The 19,209-nt window shown below is 37.3% G+C and overlaps 1 protein-coding gene across 6 annotated transcripts in view; it reads right to left on the reverse strand.

Moving 5' to 3' along the window:
* The window catches only part of LOC121030809 (ankyrin-2-like), a 554,568-nt gene that overhangs the window by 128,493 nt on the left and 406,866 nt on the right, over window positions 1-19,209 (reverse strand). The window contains exon 1 of one of the 6 annotated variants that reach the window (XM_040475619.1): window positions 16,827-17,652. The exons of the other annotated variants lie outside the window; for them this stretch is intronic. Within the exon in view, the coding sequence (XP_040331553.1) occupies window positions 16,827-16,955 (129 nt within the window). The 5' untranslated portion in view covers window positions 16,956-17,652. Of the gene's footprint in view, window positions 1-16,826; window positions 17,653-19,209 lie in introns of those variants that run through there. 6 annotated transcript variants of the gene reach the window in all.

Raw genomic sequence — 19,209 nt, forward strand, 5'->3', positions numbered from 1 at the left:
ATTTTTGGGACAGAGAGAGACAGAGCATGAACAGGGGAGGGGCAGAGAGAGAGGGAGACACAGAATCGGAAACAGGCTCCAGGCTCCGAGCCATCAGCCCAAAGCCCGACGCGGGGCTCGAACTCCCGGACCGCGAGATCGTGACCTGGCTGAAGTCGGACGCTTAACCGACTGCGCCACCCAGGCGCCCCGATACTATTTTGATTGTTAGAGATACAGGTATTACAGATGGTTTGAGTACTTGATAGTTCTCACCATTCTGTCCTGCTTCTTTGCATTTCTTATCATTAAAGACCTTTTTGTTATATAAACCACATTACAACTCTTAAGAGGCTCTCCCTATCCAGTTTGCTTTGTTCCTTGATATGTCAGAAATATTTTTATTTATCTTAGTGACACATGATCCCATCTTTGATCATAGTCTGCTGGGCCCAGTGTCTGCAGCTAGATCTATTCTAAAGCCAGATCCCAAAAGCCCTCATGGGCCGAGTCTGGTTGAGACACGACTACCATACCTCACGATATACTTGCAAAGTACAACGCTGCTCTGTGGAATGACTCTATACTTTAAATTTCAATACTGTTTAACTTACAAAATTTGTTTTCAATTTCACATGCTTATGAAAAGGATCCATCCCTTTGATAAAGCTTGTTAAAATGATCAATCCCTGAAGTACATTTGAGTACCTACTATAGTAAAACTACAACACTGTAACTTCAATTTATTGAAAACTCAGAGGAAAAAAGAGCAGAGAGAGATAAAACACATATAAAAGTAAAACTTTGAGAAACATAGATATATTTGTATACACATGCATATGTACACATATACATACACATCATACCTTAAGAACAACGGAATTCCAACCATAGATGTTCTCAAATAAGAACCTACTTTGAAATGAGTTAATTAGGAAAAAAAACTCTAATCAAGTTGTATCAGAGTTTAGGGTCTAATAGTTTTGACATTTCAGGATAGTATTCTATTTTTTCTTTTATACGGTAGAGACATTTTCCTAGTCAACTTTGTTACTCTGTTAGGTCAAATTCTTGACCTTATTTACTCCATGGCATTCAATGATACTTGAGCTCAAAGAGGAAAGAGAAGGGAAAAAAAGAAAAAGCCTTTGAACCCTTAAAGCTTTTGTCTATACATTCCACTCTTGTATCTTGCCCGGATGTGTTTTTATCCCTGAATCGTCCATGAAAATGCATGTGGTTTCACACAGAGAAAAACTGCTTCTTTAGGATATATGGAATCACAGAGATCCCATTTAACTCCGCTGTGCTTTAGTGTGCAGGACTGTTAGAAGGTTTTAAAGTCAGTTACGATATACTGTTTGTTGTAACTGAAGTGTCTTTGGTGGCGTGCTCTACATACAGGTTTGTCTCCGCTTGAGAGTCTGGAAACTACCCTGACGTGGGCACAACCACGTACCCAGCCTTTAACGTCTAAATGAGCATCACTCTTCAATTCCTTGTGTTTTAGTCCTTTTGGATTACAATGACATGCATGCCTTTTAGCAGCTTTCAAATGGGAGAAACCTATATATATCTGAGGAGGGGTCCTTGAAAAGTTTTATAAATCAATGGAGCACTGATACATCTTAGAAGAAATGGAACCTAGATTTCAGCAATGTAACTTATATCTAGATAACCTATATACTTGAGTCACTGGCCTGTAGGCACCTCATCCCAGGAGCTTGAGTGACATTCATCAAAACAAAGCAGGAAGAGAATAAGGAAAGTTCCGGAGTTTAGCCCTGCTTTAGGGCAGCTAAACATGCCAATAATATGTACTGAGTGTGAACAAGAATCAAGGTTAGGAGAGAAAGAGTGCAAATAAGGTATTGAGAGGGTCATGCCAGCTTGATGTGGTAGATTTCATGTACTCCAGAGGAACGTTTCAAGTCCCACAAAGGTGAGAAAATTTGTATTGAAAATAGTAAAGTTAATAGTTTATAAAACAATTAAAAGGGTGTTTAATAGTTTTTAAACATTAGTGTGACTTTAAGATGGAAACACAAGGAATTAACATTTAAATATTACTTGTACCAAAGAAGATGAAAAATATTTCTCCAGGGGCACCCGGGTGGCTCAGTCGGTTAACTGTCTGACTCTCACTTCGGCTCAGGTCATGATCTCACGGTTTGTGAGTTCCAGCACTGCATCAGGCTCTGTGCTGACAACTCAGAGCCTGCTTGGGATTCTCTCTCTCTACCTCTCTCTCTGCTCCTCCCCCATTCACTCTGTCTCAGTCTCTCACAAAATAAATAAATAAATTTAAATTTTTTAATTAAAAAATACATTTCAGAAAAAATTTTGTCCCCTCTTTTGTAATGTCTTGAATTTCCTTGTTAATATATGTGACTGAGAATAGTTGATCACAAAATGTTAAAAGCTCTGGTTATGTTTCATTCTGTAATATGTGCTCATGCTTGATACAATCTCCAACTTACCCAAATAACCTTGTCCTCTGGGTTTGATTCAGAACACTAACCTATGACAAATTTGAGTTTAGGACACAAAAATAGTAATTTGATGTTTATTTTATTTATTTATTTTTTATTTGAGAGAGAGAGAGAGAGAGAACACCAGCAGGGGAGAGGGGCAGAGGGAGAGAGAGAGACTCTCAAGCAGGCTCCATGCTCAGTGCAGAGTCTAATATAGGGCTCAATTCCATGACCTTGGGATCATGATGTGAGCTGAAATAAAGAGTCGGATGCTCACCCAATGTTTATAGCAACACTATCGACAATAGCCAAAGTATGGAAAGAGCCCAAATGTCCATCAATGGGTTAATGGATATAGAAGATGTGGTGTATATATATATATACACACACACCATGGAGTATTACTCGGCAATCAAAAAGAATGAAATCTTGCCATTTGCAGCTACATGGATGGAACTAGAGGGTATTATGCTAAGTGACATTAGTCAGTCAGAGAAAGACAAATATCATATAACTTCACTCATATGAGGACTTTAAGACACAGAACAGATGAAAACAAGGGAAGGGAAGCAAAAATAATATAAAAATAGGGAGGGGGATAAAACATAAGAGACTCTTAAATATGGAGAACAAACAGAGGGTTACTGGAAGGGTTGTGGGAGGTGGAATGGGCTAAATTGGTAAGGGGCATTAAGGAATCTACCCCTGAAATCATTGTTGCACTATATGCTAACTGATGTGGATGTAAAGTAAAAAAAAAAAAAAAAAAAAGTGATTCAGGCCATTAATTAATAAAAATATCATATTATTTATCTGGATTTCATGGTATGTGGTATTTATTACTTTTAAAATGTGTAATTCATTGTGATTCTTTTTCTCATTATAAATAAATACTTTCGTAACTAAAAAGAAAAAAAAAGAGTCGGATGCTCGACCAACTGTGCCACCTAGGTGCCCCAATAATTCGATGTTTACAATCAGTGCGTATTTGCTGTGTCTAAGGCAATGTGACATGATATAAGAAGAAAATCAGTGCTCATTATGGGCACAGCAAGCTGGTCAAATACTGTGACACCAGGGCATTAGGCTGCCCCAGGTAGGATATTATTCTCATCTCGTATTAAAACTTCCAAGTACATAGGCTTAGAAAAAGAACCTAAAATCCTCCTAAGGTAAACACATTTAGGTAAAGAGAACATGTATGTAACGTTAATAGAAGTACTTGTGTTTTCTCTGATCGGTGGTCAAGTGCTCTATAGTACTTAAAATATATGCTCAACTTACAGTATCATTATACACTTGGTTATAACTAAGAATTTAGTGTCAAGAGGGAACCAACATTACATATCTAAATATTTTACCAAGCTCAATTAAGATAAGGAAGTGAATTACTAAAGGCAGAGAAAACAGAAGGAAAAATTTTATTGAGTTTGGCCATGCAGTAGCAAAGTTAATTAAAATGAGAAATGGAGTGCACTTTTCCAAGAGACCAGGGAGTGATTCATTAGTTGTGAGAATATTATCTGTATATGGAGAGCAGCAGCCTGCTCATGAAAATTATTAGAGAATCAAGTTTTGTAAATAAAAGAGAAAGCTAATTCTCATGGCCAAAGTGAAAAGGATAACTCAGTCATGCATTATCACCGCTGCAATAGAAGCAGCACATCGCACAGATTCCCATACAGACTCATGGTGTGTCAGTTACAAAAAAGAGGCAGACGGGGCACCTGGGTGGCTTGCTTAGTCAGTTGAGTGGCTGACTTCAACTCAGGCCATGATCTCCCTGTTCCTGAGTTCCAGCCCCGCACTGGGCTCTCTGCTATCAGTGCAGAGCCTGCTTCAGATGGCCTGTCCCCGTCTTTCCCTGCCCCTCCCCCACTGGTGCTCACTTGCTCTCAAAAATAAACATTAAAACAAAAAAAAAGAAGAAGCAGAGAAGTAAGATGATTATCTGAGTTACTCAAACTAAATAAAATGAAATCTTCCAGACTGGTAAGAAGATGAAAAGTGCTCAACAAATGTCAGTTGCCAATGTTATTATATACATTACGTATATAATATCACCAGTAAATAAATAAATAAAAATACTTCTACCCATTACCAGAAAAACGATCTTTTAAATAACCATTTTACCCAGAAAGAATTCAGGAATAAAATGGAAAAATTAGAAAAGCACTGCATCAGTGCTGACATCAGCCATGTCAAGAGTGCCATGTTCAATATAAGCAGACATGTGATTCGTAAAAACCAAGTGCAGCTATTTGGAAAAAAAAAAAACAAAAAACAAAAAACAACAATCATAAACAAAATACTATGCTGGTAATTTGGTTATATCATTCAATACTATCCAGAAGTTCTTTACATGTACCATTTCCTTAAATATTAATTGATGTAGGGGCAGCTGGGTGGCTCAGTCAGTTAAGCATCTGACTTCTGCTCAGGTCATGATCTCATGGTATGTGAGTTCAAGCCCCGCGTTGGGCTCTGTGCTAATAGCTCAGAGCCTGGAGCCGTCTTGGGATTCTGTTTTCCTCTCTCTCTGCCCCTCCCCCACTCATGCTGTCTCTCTCTCTCTCATAAATCAATAAACTTAAAAATAAAGAAAATATTAATGTATGTAAAAACCTGCAAAAGTATATTTAAAAAACAAAAAATTTTGTTTTGCATTTATAATTTCATTATGTCTTTAAAATAAATCATTAATAAATATCAACACAATTTCTTTTTCTGAATGTATCTGGGAGTTCAAGAGAGAGCAAAAGCTGTTCTAAACTCCACAAGGTAACTGTGTCTCTTAAATTCCTCCTTCTGTGATGCCTTAGACACAGTCAGCTAATTCTTACTGAATTCTGTAGTTAAAAACAATTCACTATGGAACTTTTGATAGTTTGAACTATCAAATAGGCTAAACTGCTGACCTTTGTATTATTTATAATTTACATGATTTCTTACAAATGTGTTAAGTGGAATTCTACTAGAAGAAAAAGCTTTCCCTTCTTGCTTACTTATTTATTCATTTATTCAATTATTTATTTCTGGTAGTACGAACTCATAGGGATTTATTCTGTGAGTTATAATTCCTTACTTCCATTATTTATTTTGTTGCTCCAATTTCTCTATAGTAGGTCACTGGAAGCTCCTGCAAGTTGACATGCCCCATCACTTTTTGAACACTTCCTTACTTGAATCAGCCATTTGCCCAAGAAGTTCTGGTTCCTTCCATTGGAAAATGGCATTTAGAAAAAAATCTGGGCTACATATGCTCATTGCTACCGAGGCATCATTGCTGCCGGGGGCTCTCAGGGGACAGAGCACATTATACTGATGCTCACATGAACATTTTTAATCCTTTCAGTGGCAAGTATATTTCCTTTGCTCTTCCTGCATAAAAAGCAAGTAAATCTAGTAACATAATAATGAATAATATCATGTGCATAGTGATTTCAAAACATTGTTTCATTTTAGTCCTTACACCTCCTCTATGATATATATGTTGTTAATTATTAGAGTTAACTATTACTAACCCAGATTTGCAGAAAAGCAAACCAATTTAAGGATCAGATTACCAGAATGTGGTAGAGCTAAGCAGTACACTGACTCTACATTTTACAACTTCTTCCATTATACCAAATCAGAAAGATAGATGACATTTCTATTTTTTGGCCTTTTATATAAAAATTCCCTGCATTTAAATATGACAGAGATCTTAGGGGCGCCTGGGTGGCTCAGTTGGTTGAACAGCCGACTTCGGCTCAGGTCACGATCTCGCGGTCCGTGGGTTCAAGCCCCGCGTCGGGCTCCGTGCTGACAGCTCGGAGCCTGGAGCCTGTTTCGGATTCTGTGTCTCCCTCTCTCTGACCCTCCCCCGTTCATGCTCTGTCTCTCTCTGTCTCAAAAAATAAATAAACGTTTAAAAAAAAAAAAGGAGTATTTAAAAAAAAATATGACAGAGATCATCTTGACAACATTTCAAATTAACCATGTATAAAGTAATGTATTTTTATTTCCCCCTGAATTTCACTTGAAATTTTTCTTTTTTGCCAATGACACCAGCACCTTTCAAATATCATTGAAATGTATAATCTGTGGAGCCTGATGTGGGGCTCGATCCCACAACTCTGGGATCGTGACTTGAGCCGAAATCAAGAGCCAGATGCTCAACTGACTGAGCCGCCCAGGTGCCCCTGAAATATGTAATCTTAAGTCATGCTTATTCACCTCTCTTTTTTTCACTATTCCCACTTGGGTGCTAATATCCATCCTGTTTCCCTCTCCACTGATTTTTCCCGTGCAAATCTTCTAATCCAGGTCTGTTCATCCCTCTTAGATTACAGTCTCCTGGATGACCTCCATTTCCTCCCCCATAATCTTACATTATCATACAACCTTCCATAGTTTCTTTTTTTTCCTCTTTCTTTCTTTCTTTCTTTCTTCCTCTTTTTCTTTTTTCTTTTTTTCTTTATTGAGTTCAGTTACCTCTTCCTTGCCCTGAAGTCTCTCCTGTCTCCTGTGTGGTCAGCATTATTTCCAAGTATTTACCAACTCCTACCCAGCCCTGCCACTCTGGTCATGTCATACCAGGCCCTTCATCAGCTCCTATGTGTGTCCTCTGAGATGTTCCCTCCGCTTAAGCCAAACTTGACTGTCTTCCCAAGGCCCAGCTTGAAATCCACAACTTCTATAAACATAAAAAAGCTATAACACTTAAGCTAGCACTGTCCTCTACTTTTTCCCCATTGACATTAACTTTAATACCTATCTAACAGAGAAATTTCTTGAGAAAAAATTTTTAACTCAACCAAAATCTTGACCACTCTTAACTTAAAATTTATCTCATGGTAGTTATTTAATAATTCTTTGAGCCAAAGAAGTGAAATATCCTGAATTATATTACATGTATTGTACATATCAAATTCACATTGAAAATAGGGAAGATGATTGATGGTACATGAAGCATGACAATTTTTTTTTAATCCAGCACAAGAAAGAAGAGAAACAAACAAGCATAATTTGAAAGAGCTTCTGGAGAGGTGTCTGCTTGGCTCAGCTGGTGGAACATGCAGTTCTTGATCTCAGGGTTGTGAGTTCAAGCCCCATGTTGGTGTAGAGATTACTTAAATAAATAAACTGAAAGAGAGAGAGAGAGAGAGAGAGAGAAAGAAAGAAAGAGAGAAAGAGAAAAAAAAGAAAGAAAGAGAAAGAAAGAAAGAGAAGGAAAGAAAGAAAGAAAGAAAGAAAGAAAGAAAGAAAGAAAGAAAGAAAGAAAGAAAGAAGAAAAGAAAGAGGGAGAAAGAAAGAGATTCTGGTTGACTTTAAGTGTAAAAGGCAATCAAAACTAGAAAGTATAATTATCTGAGCTTCCTGATTAATCAAGTTTTATAGAATTTTAAAGACCACTGGAGTGACTAAATTGTTTCATGAGCTCTTATACAACTTACTAGGGAATACGTAACCCAGAAGGATCTTGTAGGAAGGCTAATTGCAGTGACTAAAGTGAAATGCATCTCAGTTATCAAGCTTCCTTCGATGGCAAAATATTTCTGATACTAGCTTGTCACCAATTCTTCTTCTATCTTTCCAGTGTTGTTTTCTAGCATAAAAGCCAGAAGTTCTGAAATATTTCTTTTTGTGTTAAATGACTGAGTATGACTAGTTTATGTTATACCAAAGGCCCTTATCCAATTTGATAAAGTGTTTGTACTCAGAGAATTGGCATCTGCCACTTGGTCCTTTGTCATCTGCCTTCTCCCCAGTAAGGACAACTTGTGCTTACACAGATGTCTTTTTTTCTCCCCCCACCCACACCCAGTCTTTGGTTCCTGTCCCTCGGAGCCCACACTGAAGCCCCATGTTTTGAAGGTGACCACCCTGAACAAAAGCTCCTCATTTCCTAAGTGACCTCTCTTCTCAAAGGAGTTACTGTTTCCAGGTAATCTGTTCCACTTACACTTTATTGGTTTCAGTTGTTTCAGGATGTGACATGGTTTAATTAAGCATTCTGGCCCAGTTTGAGGCAGGAACCATAAATAAGGAGGAAGTTTATACTTGCACTCCTGGAACAACTCAGGCAACGTCTTATTTTCACTGAGCTGGACAGTTGAATGGTTTGTGAGTTGCTAGGGTAGAAGTGTTTACAGTGGACTCTTGTTCATCATAGCATCCTGCCTTTCAAAGATAGCTATTCTGACTACTATTATATCTTTGTAAAATGATTTAAAACACCATGATAATATTTCTCTGTAGATTTATAATTCATGGTATTATCAGCATACGGATGATCTAAGGGAACCGCAGTAAACTTCTTTCTGAGAAATGACTCAAATCAGTATCCAAAATACTGTATCCAACCACACAGATCCATAAGAATGCTTCATTTTATATATCTTGCCTTAACAGCTTCCAGAAAATTTCAAGTACCACAACAGAAACTATTCCCTTCTATTATTTCTTCTGCCAGATAAGAATTTACTGACACAAGACTTCTTAAAGAAAAATTGCATAATATATACAAGACAAACAATCTCCAACCCAACTTAATAGCCCAAATAACATATTATTCTTGTTATGTGTCAAAATACCTATTACCCCGGGCTGGTCTGAGAACCCCTTGGATGAAGGCACTGTGCCTTGGATGTAGTATCAACTCAAGAAAATTTCTATTAAATAAAGAAAACCTTGGAGATTCCACTGAACTATCTCAATCATGTATAAAAATGAAAAGAGGGAAAGACACAGTTAAAACTGTACAGTCATACAGGAACAGAAAGAATTCTAACCGATCTCAGGTCCTCGTCATTTTATAGATGTGGAAACTAAGGTCAGATCAGTTGTTTACCCAACGTCGCAGTCAGTAGATAGAATTAAACGCAGTTCTCCTAAATCTGCTTTTATGGAGCTTTTAGAAGCATCCGATAATTTTGTATAAATAGCACTTATTAAGTTAGCAAACACCTTTCTGCTGTGTTGTGTATTCTCTGTAGCTGTGATGTCTATTCTTACATTTCACATCCACTTCTAATTGTGCTTAACATCTTGAAAGTATTGACAGCTACAGTTGATTTCAAAGGCAAAAGTAATATTTTATCTCTATATTAATAATAAAGCTAAAGTAGATTCTTAGAGTCCATGTTTGTAATATTAACATTATTTTTAAAATATTTAACCTTGAGATTTAATAGCTCCCCTGAAAGTCAGGCATTTGGGAAAACTGCCATTACTCGCATAGAGCTACATAAAGAGAGAGGTCACTGTCAGTCTAGATTTCAGCCTTGTTTTACAGACAAGGACTATAAACAAGTGAGTTAAAATTGCTAATGAACAGGTCTTCATGCAAAATATATAAAAATCCAAGAAATACATATTCATATAAAATTATTAATGTCAAATAACACTACCACTCCCAATCAAACGGGGACTAGGTTGATACGTTTATAATAATTGTTGCACCCTGGTACTTCTCCTCTTTAATACAAGAGACATGGTTTTTCTATCGAGGTGTTCCCCATTACATAAGCAGCATAGTAATGATACAGAGTTAAAGGAACATCTCTAGAGAAAGGCCAGGTTGAATTTACAGAGAAGTTCTAAGGGGAAAGAAAAAGGGTTTTTTTCCTGGCAAGCTACTGAAAAAGTGAGGGAAAATGGAAGGAACTATACATGCTAAAAAGTCCTTTCCTGAATTCTGTACACACTGGTGGGGAAATCCATTTCTGGCTGGCCTGACAGCTGTGGTGAACTGGGAAGAGAGTGAGAAAGTCAAATATTCACGTGAAAAAGAAACATACGACAAACAAACAAAAAACCCTGGCACTAAGATGTTAATGAATTAGAAACATTAAAAGGAAATATCTAAAGAATAATATATAATAAATATATATAAGGATTACATATATAATAAAGATACAGAAAATCTATCAAAGCCAGGTACAAGAAACAAAAAGTAGTTGTTGACTTGCATGAGGAGCTCCAGAAGTGTTGACATCTCTAAAGGTCTGAGGACACCAAGACTGCTAAGTTACCAATGAAATCCCCGGGACATTTACTTGAGTGTATTGAAAACAGCAAAATCTATTTAAGACATCACATTTGAATGGCTTTCCTTCAAAACCCTAACTTACATAACTGTCTGATTTTCTTTGAGCTTGGTTAACATAGAACTCAGAAAAACACAAGCCTCATTCCTAAAGGTTACTCCATTAGGGCAGAGATGGTCACACAGACCGTGAAGTTTTACAACTGATCTTCTAAACATTTGGTTCCTCCTCTCTATGCCCAGAATTAATTGGTTATAATATAGACCACTTAGTCTCATTAAACTTTCAAAAGGTTGCCAGAGTGCCTCCTATTGACACAGGAAATTTTTTCTCGGTAGCAGTTTAGTGTCATACTGATTATTAAAAGTAGGTCTCTTATTGTTCCAAATTCAAAGATGGGACAGAGTAAGAGTTGGGGTGGGAGGGGATGGCAGAGGGAATATGAATATTTATTCCAGTGGCTTTCAATTCTGTTAGGAATCACCAGGAGAACTTAAAAAAATATATAGATTACAGTCCCCTTTCCTTCCCAATCTACTCCAGGATTCTGACTTCTTATTATCGGGATAAAGTCAAATCATTCTGATGAGATTTTCCACAATACTGTACACATTTAAAATCAGAAGTCACTTCTGTGGGAAAAAGGGTCACACTTAAATACTGATGATTCCACTAGCAATTTAAGTAGAACTCCAAAATTTGGGAAGTGCCTTCTTTGTAGTGTCACTGAAAAAAAAAAAAAAAAAGGTGTATTCTTTGTGAGGAAGAAATTATTTTGAGAAATATGAATGAAAAAGTGTGACTCAATGTAAAATATAAACACTAAAAGATTATTAAATATGATGTGAGTAGACTTAACCTCCTTATATTATCACTGACCCCTGCAGTACTTCTATAAAGTATTTTCAGTATTCTTTATGATGTCAAAATGTGCTATAAATATCATTATGGATAAATGAGGTAACTAATACAATTAAAACTTTCGTAATAAAGAACACCAGTGAATTAATCCTGGTTTTGTTCAAGATAAAAACATTTATATGTTTTTAGGTTCCAAAACAAATTAAACTCACTCATAGTAGCTTTTCTACATTGATTTTGTCTTTTTACAGTCTTCTTAAAAACTTATCTCAAGCCATATAATTGGGACTATTTTTACCACAATCCCACAAATTTGACAGCTGTAACCCTAAGCTAGTAGTCACCCACTCAATGGTTGAAAGAGGTTCTTTATAAGTAAAAATTAATAAAAACTCAGACTTACAGTACTGGCAAAGAATACCATTAATGGTGCAAGTCACTTATATAAAGATAATTGTTCTAGCCAAGATAGGGTTTATGAATTGAACTACAAAAGGGGATAGAAGGAATGTTAAAGAAGAAGAAAATGGGGTTTAAAAAAATCATGATTGCATAGAAACCTCCGCATGTAAGTAGATATACCTGAACATATTTATTTAGACTCAAATGGGAAATCAACAACAAAACTGTTGAGTTTTTACTTATAAGTAGACATTAGGACATAGGAAGAGCAAATGTCCAGGTAAAGCTCAAGAAATCACCAACCTACCTTATGTTAGTGTGGTTTCTGTAAGTACTGACGTATTGATGAAGGGGTTATAAGAAGTTATATAAAGACAATTTGATGTGAGTCCTAAAAAGTGTTATTGGCATTTACCACATTTGAAAAGATCTAGCATGTAATAAATACAAAGGATCACACTATCATGTTGTCATTATATTTTTCATCACATTATGTTTGGTTTAGTGCCTGGAAATCTTTTTGTACTTGGTTCTTGGCTAAGTATTGTTGCTGTCAGTGTTGGTCTTGCCTTTGAAATCATGCTGCTGAGTGTCTGAGCAGAACACTGAAGGATAGAAAGAATGATTGGGCTATCCACCTTCCTCCTACACCATAGGGTTCACCTACAGACCACCAGAAAAATGCCACAGTCAGCCATTATCTATTGTGTTTCTTTACAAACTCATTCTTATAACACAATAAAAAAGTTACAGAATATATTCATCTCCACAACTGCAAATAAAACATTCTTCCATTTTAATAAAGTACACGAATTAATAACTTTAGAAAGTCTCCATCTCTCCATGTCTCCTTACAACTGGATGATAAGTCCATTATATATACTCAATACGTATTCTCATTGTCATCAACTTAATAACCATGTGGACAAGAATATGGGGGGGGGGGAGTGTCAGTGAGGGTTCCCAAAGGTTATCCTAAAAACAGTGAGCCTTGTTCCCTTCAAGATAAAAATTATATATAGAAAAAATAAAAGCAAATAACTGATCAGAACCTTTTCCTATGAAATTCAATTTAAAAGACTTGGAAAAAAGTTTGCTTTCATTTTCTACGTAAATCCCCTGCAAAATCACCTTCCTGTGTCAGCTTGCGAATGTGAATATGCAAATACATTTTGAAGTCCTGATACAATTGTAACAAAGAGTGATAATATATCATAGTCTATCCTTGACCGCAACTGCTATATTTAAGGAGCAAATGTTAACTTTTAATAAGTTGATTTTCCAAGAAATCTCATGGAATATTTTGAAGCAATTATGATAGAATCACAAACTTAAATACATAGTTTCCTCTCAAACATGTCATTTAACTTCTTACAGGAACTAAAATCCCTTTCAGTGTAGGGAGGTATTCTGAAGATGAAGCAATTGAAGCATTGACAGATTAAATTATTTACTTATTCCCTACATTCAGTGTATGTACAAGACCAAGGAATCATCACCTCTTTTTCCCAATGAACTTTGGAGCCTGGATTCAAATCCCAACTCTGCCACATAATAGCTGCATATGATACAGCAGTTTCCATGAGTCTGAGTCTCAGTTTCCTTATTTGCAAAATGGAGAGAATAATCCCTAATGTGTAGACCTGTCTCTTGATTAAACAGTACAATGTATATCAAGTGCCAGATACAGGGCCATAATGGTACTCAATAAATATTATTATCATATAATTTATACAGAAAACATGAACTCTGGCTTTTTGAATAGTATAAACTAAAATAATAAAGGAAGAACTTCTTAAACATCACAATGCTAAGCACCAGTCATACAGATTGCCTTTTATGACATACGATTCCAGCGAATGTTGTAGACACTATAATGGATTAGAGAATGGCCTGTCCATGCTGAGAAATGGAAAACATATCTACTATTTGAAAATAACTGGTAATCATAAATTTAAATAAGAAGGGTTATTTAAGTATATGCTTTTTCCAAGGATGGAATTGTTTGGTTTTGTTTTTTACAGATTCTCTGAAATTATGTTTTTCCAAATTAAAAAAAAAGTGATTGTGGAGAGAATATTATACTCAAAATCACTTCCTACAACTAAATCTTACAAGTCTGTGAGAAATCATTCCTTTTGGCATCCTTCTCAAGTCTAATGTCTCAGGTTCTAGTGTAGAAATAAGACATGTGGACTTACAAAGAAATGACTTCAGTTCATATAAGCTAATAATTAGTATAGGAATATCCTCTTATTCCTGTAAAAACCTAGAATATCAGTGTACCATTTGGGGCAAAAAATGTTTGTTTGCTTCAACTAATCTTAATCTTGGTCCCTTTGCTTAAAGGTAAGCTTTATTCTAGCTCTATCATAGTATGACACATATACTATATATATTTAATATACGCTATATTTAAATATTAGCTATCCAGACTCAAAGAAGACTGAACATTTTATTCCAAGATAAATTCTGCTTATACTGAGGTTGAAACTAGATCCCCTACTATACAAATTAGTCATTTAAAAAAAAAAACATACCACTGACAACTTAGTAGAAGGCTTATAGCCAAGCATGCAATGTGTTTCAAGTTTACAATAATTAAAACTTACCTAAAATGTTTTACAGAGTATAAAACAATAATGCAAAGATTCTTTTAATCAACAGCAAGTTTACAAAAATCTTAAAATGAGATCCAAATATGAAGCTGCCTAATTGATTTAATACTCAATCATTTTTACTTCAGTAAAAATATTTTCAACACCAGCTTATTTTTTTTGAGCTCCACAGCTGGCTATTACCTGAATTGGGGCAGGTCTCATCTGAATTTTGCAAATAAGCAAGTTCTTTCGCAAGATACTTTACAAATGGATATTTAAGTGATATATTTAATCATCACTACTACTGATGCATTTCTTTATGGTTATAAAAAGGCAACAGCAAATAAAGTATAATAAGTTTTAGGTTACTTTCCGGAGATGGTGTTCCAGAGTATCACTAATAGGCAACTATCCTTTTTTTCATTTCTTTATGAACTACTATTCTACATACCTTAAATAATAATAATGAGGTACACTTTTTTATCTTAAACCAAATTTTAGAACTGGATCAAGTAGTTATGGGGGGGGCGTTGAAAATAAATCTAAAACACCTAAAAATGTCAGTCACTCTTCTAAGCTAGCATTTGTTATGCTGTGTAAAAACTCAAGCATCTGCAGTATAAAAGGGAAGAGGTCCAGAAGGTATGTTAAAAAAAAAAAAAAGAACAAGAACAAATAATAGCTATGCGATTATTCCCCCAATTTTCCTTGGTTCTAGCTTAATGATATTATCTGGATGTGAAGATCAGATAATGCTGTCATAAGACTGCATGATTAACCATCGATCTTGCCACGGTGCTGGATTCAAGCTAAAGCAATGCAGCTAAAACAATGGAGATTCTCAACAACTATTGGCACCTTTCCATTTTAATGATGTAGTCTTTCCATTTCAAGAACGGATAGAAAAGGGGAAAAGTGAACTAGATACAGAAACAAGCCACAGCGAGACCAAGAAATGTTCTAGGTGTATGCGTGGTACTCTAGCTAAGCAAAGTTACTAGGTCACAACTGGATGCTGAACAGTCCTGGCCAAGAAGCAATATACTATGTTTTGGAGAATATAAGATAAAAAAGATACGATCACAGCAAATTGTTTTATGTAATAATGTTCCATTTAGAGGATTAGAAGCAGAACTGTGGTAACTGTCAAGAAGTAAGCCAGCTCCCACAAAAATGGCCAAGGTATTATAAAAAAAGAATTACGGCATCCTTGAAACAAGGCCTTCTAAAGGTCAGACAAGCAATACTAAAGTTTTCTCCCAGAAGGAAAAACAAGAATATGCTTCTAATTTTATTTAATTATGTTGCCTAATAATAGTTACTTCCACTAACTAGTGGTGAAATAAGTAGTAAAACTGAAATGGGACGAATCCCTACATAGTAAGATCTTAATTCAATGTGGGTCCTCACGTGTCTTTCCGAAAATTAGGCAAAGATAGCATCCTCAAAATGGAAAGGTAAACATACCTATTAATGAAGAGGGGTGGGGGAAGCACTGAACATATGGATTATTGAGCATCTGATCTGCAGTGTATCCTCAACCTCCGAGTTATGTTTAACAACAGCTTGTGTACCAACCACTATTTTTATGCTTTGCTAATGTAATATGCTGTTTATCACATTCTGAAATTATTCAGTGACCTACTTTGTTAATTAAGGCATTTACAGAGATCTTCTTCCCTTATAGAACCAGACCACTGACTAAATGAACACTTCCCTTCCGCCCAGGTGTAAGATTATTTCTATTGTAAAGAAAAAAATAATGTTTCGAAAGACAGAAAGAGACAATTCTCTAGTTTAATGTAGAGGGAATCTGCGTTTCTTCCTGTTATTTAACCTTGGTCTTTTCACCTAATTGCTACAGCCAGGAGAGAAAATCGTAAGATTACTGATGGAAACCAGAAAATAAATGAATTACAATTTTAAAGATGCAAGGACACAGCTCACTGCACCAATATTCTTAGTGCAGTTTCACATAGAACAGTGTGCACCTCCGGAAGGGGAAAGAAAAAGGAGTAAATAAAACCTGAGGCTTATTCCTACCAGCGATCTACATAACACATATCGTCAGTGAGAAGGCGCTGTGCTGAAGGTCTAGTAAGTAGAGATGAGGAACAAGAAGAGAAAAATACTCTACCCTGCTAACCATCAATCAGCCCTTTCCTTCTCCTAAGACAAGTGTTGGGAGTTACTTGGAGGCATAAAGCACCTGGCTCTGAGATTGAGTACACATAACTGAGAAAACCAGAGAAAAACGAAGTGCGGTTTGGCTTGGTTAAAGCGAAGGAAATTTGCCCTGCTCAGGCATCTCCTCCCAATGCAGCAAATTTGGACATGAGCTATAGGCTGCAAACTGAGCTTGGGAATGGTGCAGGGGAATGATGGAGGGAAGGGAAGATGAAGTTGCCGGCTCTGAGGACGGTGGGTTTCTACACGTAGCCTCAGAGGCAAAGGGTTAAAGGGATGCTCCTCGTTACCTTTCTTTTCCGTTCCATACGTTCCCTGGGGATTTTCCGTTGTTTTTTCCTCTCTCTCTCAAGGTTTTTTTCTTTTTCATCCAGTTCAGCCTCTCGAACTTTTTTAATAGAAGCAGCAGCGTGAGCCATTTTGCAGAGAAAATCAGCAGAAGCAGTTTCGGCGGCTCAGTTTCCACTCCCCAGCAAGCCAGGTGATTTTAGAGCTAGATGGAGATACGGTTTTCCCCACCAGGGCAATGGCTGGCGGCCAGAGCACTCACAAAATAATCCACTCCGCCCCCGAGCTAGGTCATAATCTTGCTCCAGCCTCTGCAGCACCCATAATTCACCAGAACGTACCAAGGTCCCAGGCCAAGCCCCCCAGCAGCACACACCTGCACACACGCGGGCATAGGTGTGCACCCACACTGGGAAATGGTCCCAGGGGAAGGCGGAGCACTAGACTTGGAGCTCTTCAGCAGTTGGGTGGCCGCAAGTGCAGGCAAGCATCCTACTAGTTGAAAAAGCCTTCCTTAGACACACATCACCAATTGGAACAGTCTTTGGGGACTCCTCCAGACAGTCTGTGTCTTCCGACTGGAGCCAGGAAGAGGCCACCTCTGTGGAACTGCTAGGGGGTGGGTAGTTTATTGCCGCTTCCAACCACACCTCTATGCAGGGTGAGAAGAAAATGGTGCAGTCTCACTAAATGACTCGCTGCCGCTGCGGGTGCTGCTGCTGCTGCTGCTGCTGCTGTTGCTACGGCAGTTCTGCTGCAGCACATGACATGAATTCCTGCCTTTTAAATCTCAGCCCTTCCCTTCTCCAAGGTTCCTTTCCAGAAAAGAATCAACGCTGCCGTTTGGGGAGAAGACGGGCACAGTTGGCGTTACTTGCCACCGCTATGGCAATACCCGGGTGAGCGCGTCCGGGAAAGGCTGGGAGTAGCCCGGTCCTCACTGTGTCATTTACAGCCCCACGTGAGGCTGCATTAGGGAGCTGCATTAAGCCGGAATCGAAAGGAGCTGTCAGTGAGCACACAGCATAATCTGGGCTCAGCCACGTTACCCTGGGAGAAAAAGTGGGCCCTCCAAAGAGGGGGAGGAAGGCAGAGGCAAAAGGGAGAGGGGGGTAGGAACACCTAAAACCACTCTCCATCATTCTAAGGGGCATACAGGTACTCATTGTTAAATTACCAAAGGCTTCTGTTAAACACCAAATAAACATTAAGCCATGTGATGAAGTAAAGAGGGTTTAACATTCCTAGATGTTGCTGTTAATGTACCCGAAAGGGAGACTCATTGAATGAAAGGATACAACTCAGTAATCAGGATGAACCCAGCACTTAACCTCGTCCAAAAGCCAAAGGAGAAAATAATTGCCACTGTATGGGCCAGCATGCATGGTTCAGAGGTCAGTGAACTTCTAGCCAGCACTATTAATTTCTTATGTACGGGACGTATAACCCTCCCTGACTTAAACAGCTGAGAATTAATCTCCTAAAAAAAAAAAAAAAAAAAAAAGTAGCAGCTTATCAACTCCCTCCTCTGGAATATCTTGTAAATATTTACAAGGAAACACATATAGACATTTAGGCCTCCTGGGAAGATAATATGTGGACTTGGGGAGGATTCCTATATGTTCTTAACCAGGTGAATCATCGCCTGCCACTTGATATAACATAATTGAAACATTTTCTTCCCTGAGGTACTTCAAGATAATCAGTGGTGATGGTGTCAAAACAGTCATTAGGAATGAAGATGGTTCAGGGAAAGCGGTAAGACTGGAGCACAGGGTGTTCTTAACACCATCTGGCATTTTTTCTTCTTCTAAATACTTTTTAAAAAATGTTTACAACCAAGCTACTCTTTTTTGGATCGTGGATGTCCTTTTAACTTAATAACATGTGTCCCAACAAAAATGTGGCTGAGCCACAGCCATACAGTGGTTTTCCCGTTAGTGAGAAGGACTTTTTTGGGCTTCCTCTGGGACAATGCCCTTCCCTAGTCCCTTTAGAACCTGTTCATAGTGTTTCACAATATATTCTTCCCTTTGTAGCTCTCCCAAAAGGAAGGTGGAAAATCACAAGCACAGCTAGAGAAGAAAGTGAGGAGTTACTGTTATAAAAAAAACAAAAATAAAAACAAAAAACAAAGCAAAAAAACCCAAAAACCCATGTTTATTTCATTAGCCTTTAACGAGCTCAACAGCCCTACTTGTACATTGGACAGTATCAATTGGATTCTGCTGTTTTGTAATGCCAGGAAAATTATACACTTTTAAAACTTCAATCTGATAACAACAAAAACACATTCTTAGACATGGTTAACAGTCTTAGCCCTCATGATTCTCTCCCTTTTTCTTTTTTTTTAATAATTTATTTTTTCAGTAAACTCTATGCCCA

Source organism: Herpailurus yagouaroundi, unplaced genomic scaffold, assembly GCF_014898765.1.
Source record: "Herpailurus yagouaroundi ecotype Mexico unplaced genomic scaffold, PumYag 28, whole genome shotgun sequence".
In the NCBI taxonomy this organism is placed as follows: domain Eukaryota; kingdom Metazoa; phylum Chordata; class Mammalia; order Carnivora; family Felidae; genus Herpailurus; species Herpailurus yagouaroundi.